At 44.8% G+C, this 5703-nt stretch overlaps 1 protein-coding gene across 1 annotated transcript in view; it reads right to left on the reverse strand.

Moving 5' to 3' along the window:
* Positions 1-5703, reverse strand: part of grip1 (glutamate receptor interacting protein 1) — a gene marked incomplete in the record, with an annotated part of 144988 nt that overhangs the window by 24914 nt on the left and 114371 nt on the right. The window contains 4 exon segments of the mRNA XM_039792419.1: positions 158-227; positions 1103-1183; positions 4148-4293; positions 4770-4956. Coding sequence (XP_039648353.1) covers positions 158-227; positions 1103-1183; positions 4148-4293; positions 4770-4956 — 484 coding nt within the window.

Raw genomic sequence — 5703 nt, forward strand, 5'->3', positions numbered from 1 at the left:
TGTGTGTGTGTTGTTGTACCTGTGTGTGTGTGTGTGTGTGTGTGTGTGTGTCAGTTTGTGTGCCTTTGTGTGTGTGTGTGTGTGTGTGTGTGTGTGTGTGTGTGTGTGTGTGTGTGTGTGTGTGTGTGTGTGTGTGTGTGTGTGTGTGTGTGTGTACCTGTGTGCGACGCTGCCCTTCTTGATGTCAGAGATGATCAGAGGATCACCTGGTTTCCTGTTGGACGGAGCTGCAGACAGACAGACAGAGAGACAGACAGAGAGACAGACAGGCACAGAGACAGACAGACATACAGACAGAGACAGACATACAGACAGACAGAGAGACAGACACACAGACAGACAGAGAGACAGACAAACAGAGAGAGACAGACAGACAGAGAGACACACAGACAGACAGACAGACACGCAGACAGACAGACAAACAGAGAGACAGACAGACGGAGAGACAGACAGACACACAGACAGACAGACATACAGAGAGACAGACAGACATACAGAGAGACAGACAGACATACAGAGAGACAGACAGACAGACGGAGAGACAGACAGACAGACAGACATACAGAGAGACAGACAGACACACAGACAGACAGACATACAGAGAGACAGACAGACACACAGACAGACAGACATACAGAGAGACAGACAGACATACAGAGAGACAGACAGACAGACGGAGAGACAGACAGACAGACAGACACACAGACAGACAGACATACAGAGAGACAGACAGACATACAGAGAGACAGACAGACATACAGAGAGACAGACAGACAGACAGACAGACGGGTTACAGATGATTTCAGAGAGAGAGAAGTTGAAACAGGAAACAGTAAATGATTCAGTGTGCTGACTCCACCACTGCTCGAGATGATCATTAAATGTTAAAATGTTAAAAAGGAAATCAAAGCTGGTCATTTGTTACTGAACCGACAAATGTGTCTCACAACATGAGGAGAATATATTAAGATGAAATCATTCATTTCAAATAAAACTTTCATTTGCTACATGTGCACATGATGTAACACCAAGTTAAAGACCAAATGAAATAACTAAACTATAATGTGCATATTAATGAGCCTTCCTAACAGACTTTACTCACAGCTGATGGTGATTCCCAGCTCCACTCCTGGCTTCTTTGGGAGCTTCACGTGGAACGTTCCCGAACTGGGAATGACCGACTCTGAGAGACACAGCACCACACGCAGATGGAGAGAGTTATTGTTTCGCCTGGTTTTTCCTTTTAATAATACAGTTAATAACACAGGAACAAGACACCCAAACTCTCAGAGTCTCCAAGAGTCTATTTTACACTTTTAGGGCGTTTTCACACATGAAAGTCCGAACCAAGGTCCGTACCAAGGTTCGTGTTTTTGTTACGTTGTATACATTTGATCCGGTAAGTTTTGGTTTCACACGGCAGTTTTGCAAGCGCATTACAGATCTCTACGTGACAAAACTACGTCCTGCCGTCATCGCATACGTGAGCTGCGTCTCCAGATACTTATCACTGATTGGTTTGTTGACGGGCTTCCCCGTCCTCTCGTATCCTCTCTCTGGGTCAGAGTTTAGGCTGTTCAACTGACCGCTGCTCTCCCCTACTGCCGCGGCTCTTTTTGTTTTGTTGTGAGAAGCGAGACACGGGAACTTTCTTTCTGGAGCATTTATTCAGAGACAAACTGAAACCTCCACTGTACATTTACTACCACTTAACAAATAAACTGCTGATGTATTCTCTGCTCTGATAGCCGACAGCTGTCTCGAGCGCGCATTTACCGTCTCTCTCTCTCTCTCTCTCTTCTCTGTCTCTCTCTCTCTCTCTTTCTCTCTCTCTTCTCTCTCTGTCTTCCCTCTCCCTATCTCTCTCTCTCTGTCTCTCTCTCTCTCTCTCTCCTCTCTCTCTGTCCCGTCTTTTCTCCCTCTCTCCCTCTCCTCTCCCTCTCTCTCTCTCTCTCCCTCTCTCTCTCTCCCTCTCTCTCTTCTCTCTCTCCCTCTCCGTCTTCTCTCTCTCTCTCTCTCTCTCTCTAAGCACCGAGCTGTTCCTTAAAGGAGCTTCCCGGTCTTGGAACACGGAGAGCCTGCCAGAGCTTCCTGTATTTGGTCCGAAAGTCCGAACCATCCAAAAAATGCTTTCACACTATCAACGAACCGGACCATGGTTCAGTTTGGTCCGGACCGAGACCACCTCTTTTTGTCGGACCAAAATTTGGTCTTTTGATCCGGACCGTGGTCCGGGGAGGTTTCACACCTTTAATTTTGGTTCGGATCAAACTAAAAAGTCCGAAAGTCCGGACCAAACGAGGTATGTGTGAAAACGCCCTTAGTCATTTTGCGTCACTTTGTTATTGTTTTTATCATCTCTTTGAGATCATTTTAAGTCTCTTTGTGATCATTTTAAGTCTCTGTGGACATTTTTAGTCTCTTTGTGATCATTTTAAGTCTCTTTGTGGTCATTTTAAGTCTCTTTGTGGTCATTTTAAGTCTCTTTGTGATCATTTTAAGTCTCTGTGGACATTTTTAGTCTCTGTGTGATCATTTTAAGTCTCTTTGTGGTCATTTTAAGTCTCTGTGATCATTTTAAGTCTCTGTGGACATTTTTAGTCTCTTTGTGATCATTTTAAGTCTCTTTGTGATCATTTTAAGTCTCTGTGGACATTTTTAGTCTCTTTGTGATCATTTTAAGTCTCTTTGTGGTCATTTTAAGTCTCTGTGGTCATTTTAAGTCTCTTTGTGGTCATTTTAAGTCTTTGTGGTCATTTTAAGTCTCTTTGAGGTCATTTTAAGTCTCTTTGTGGAAATTTGAAGTCTCTTTGTGGTCATTTTAAGTCTCTTTGAGGTCATTTTAAGTCTCTTTGTGGAAATTTGAAGTCTCTTTGTGGACATTTTTTATTCACTTTGTGGACATTTTAAGTCTCTTTGAGGTCATTTTTAGTCTCTTTGTGGACATTTTTAGTCACTTTGTGGACATTTTAAGTCTCTTTGTGGACATTTGTGGACATTTTAAGTCTCTTTGTGGACATTTTAAGTCTCTTTGTGGACATTTTAAGTCTCTTTGTGGACATTTTAAGTCTCTTTGTGGACATTTTTAGTCTCTTTGTGGACATTTTAAGTCTCTTTGTGGACATTTTAAGTCTCTTTGTGGACATTTTTAGTCTCTTTGTGGACATTTTAAGTCTCTTTGTGTACATTTTTAGTCACTTTGAGGTAATCATTTGTCTCTTTAGAGTAATTTTTAGTCACTTTGAGGTAATTTGAGGTCATTTTTGGTTTAGACTCTTTTGGTCATTTTAAGTCTCTTTGTGATCATTTTTAGTCTCTGTGATCATTTTAAGTCTCTGTGTGATCATTTTAAGTCTCTTTGTGATAATTTTTAGTAACTGTGATCATTTTAAGTCTCTGTGTGATCATTTTAAGTCTCTGTGTGATCATTTTAAGTCTCTGTGTGATCATTTTAAGTCTCTTTGTGATGATTTTGCATCTCCCTGTAGTCGTTTTGCATCTATTTTTAGTTGTTTAACTTTTCTATGTGGTCGTTTTTTTGTTTATTTCGGTCGTTTAGCTCCTCCTTGTAGTCATTTTGTGATTGTTTAGATTTCTCTGTAGCATTTTTGCATCTCTGTGTTGTTTTGCATCTATTTTTTTGTCCTTATGCATCTTTTTGTGGCGGCTTTTGTTTTTTGAGACATTTTGTGAGTCAGTTACAGATATACTTGAGGTCATATAGATGCTTCTGTCAGTGGATGTGTATCCTGTGATTAGTATCAGTGATATCTCATACAGTAACTCCTTCACTGTGACTGAGTGACTCATTAGTGACAACATGTTTTATGCAGCTCAGGCGTAGGTGGATGTTTGTGTTGATACATTACAGGGAGACACCAGAGAAGAAGAAGTAAACACAGACTGTCAATCTGAAACAGGACAACACAGACACCAGACTGCTGGTTTGTCTCACAGCACTTTCAGTTCATTAACAAAAACTAAGACATAAAATACCAAAACAGGCCGAAATTTTTACGTTAAGAACGAGAAACCAAATCAAAACTTCAAAAACTTTTGACAAATCTTTGCGTGTGTGTCTCTAAAGATAAACTGAAATAAACTGCGTGTGTGTGTGTGTGTGTGTGCGTGTGTGCGTGCGTGCTACCGGCCACGTCGAACTCGATCTCCAGTATGAGCTGAGCGGTGATGGACGAGTCTCTGAGCAGCTGATTGGTTTCTTCCAGAGTCGAGTCTTCAGTAGGAACTCCGTTTATGGACAAAATCCTGTCACCAATCTGGAGGATACCACACCTAACACACACACACACACACACACACACAGACACACACATAGACACAGACACACACACACACACACACATAGACACAGACACAGACACACACACACATGGTTATGTATTAAATATAAATATATATGGTAATCATAGATATTAATTTAATCTAAAACACACCCAGACTGATATCTTAATTAGTCTTAATAACAAATAACATGGCCTTGACCAACTGCCACTTTGCTCGTTTGAAAGCCATGATGTCTCTCTCTCTCACTGGGCGGGCAAAGCAGAGAAAGGGGAGGTAACCTTGCTCCTTATGACCTCATAAGGAGAAGATTCCTGATTGGTCCATCTGAGCTTTCATTTTCTCAAAGGCAGAGCAGGATACCCAGGGCTATTATTATTATTATTATTAATATTAGTAGTAGTAGTAGTAGTAGTAGTAGTAATAGTAGTAGTATTATTATTATGTATCATGTTTAGTGTTGTTACCTTTCTGCCGGGCTGTCAGGGTCGATGTAAGCGATGAGTGGCGGCGAGGAGAGCGTTTCCGTGGCGAAGACTCCGCCCTGCAGCTGCAGGCCGAACCCCATAATGCCATCGCCTAGCAACGTCACCTCCGTGGTTTCCGTGTGAACGACCTGGCCGGCGAGACCCACGGTGCTGGATGCAAGAGACACTGAGAGAGAGAGACATAGAGAGAGGAAGAGAGAGAGAGTGAGACAGAGAGAGAGGGAGAGAGACACAGAGAGAGACAGAGACAGAGAGAGAGAGACAGAGAGAGAGAGACACAGAGAGAGAGAGAGAGAGAGGGAGAGACAGAGAGAGAGAGACAGAGAGAGAGAGAGACAGAGAGACAGAGAGACAGACAGAGAGAGAGACACAGAGAGAGAGAGAGAGGGAGAGACAGAGAGAGACAGAGAGAGAGACAGAGAGAGAGCGAGAGAGACAGAGAGAGACAGAGAGACAGACAGAGAGAGACGGACAGAGGGGACGGAGGGGGGAGGACATAGAGGGAGGGAGGGAGGGACGGAGGGGACGGAGGGGACAGGGGACGGGAGGGGGACGGAGGGACGGGGGGGGGACGGAGGAGGACGGGGGACGGAGGGAGGAGGACAGGGGGAGAGACAGGGGGACGGACGGGGGAGGGAGGGGACAGAGGGAGGGGCATGGGGGGAGGGAGGGGGACGGAGGGGGAGGGGGATGGAGGGGGACGGGAGGGAGGGGACAGGGAGAGGAGGCGAGGGGACAAGGGGAGGGGACAGAGGGGGGACGGGGGAGGTGAGGGGGACGGAGGACGGAGGGGGAGGAGGGAGGGGACGGAGGGAGGGAGGGGATGGAGGGGGACGGGAGGGAGGAGAGGGGACAGAGAGGAGAGGACAGAGGGGACAGAGGGGACAGAGGAGAGGGGAGCAGGGGACAAAGA

The sequence above is a fragment of the Perca fluviatilis genome, chromosome 23 (genome assembly GCF_010015445.1).
Source record: "Perca fluviatilis chromosome 23, GENO_Pfluv_1.0, whole genome shotgun sequence".
NCBI classification, from domain to species: domain Eukaryota; kingdom Metazoa; phylum Chordata; class Actinopteri; order Perciformes; family Percidae; genus Perca; species Perca fluviatilis.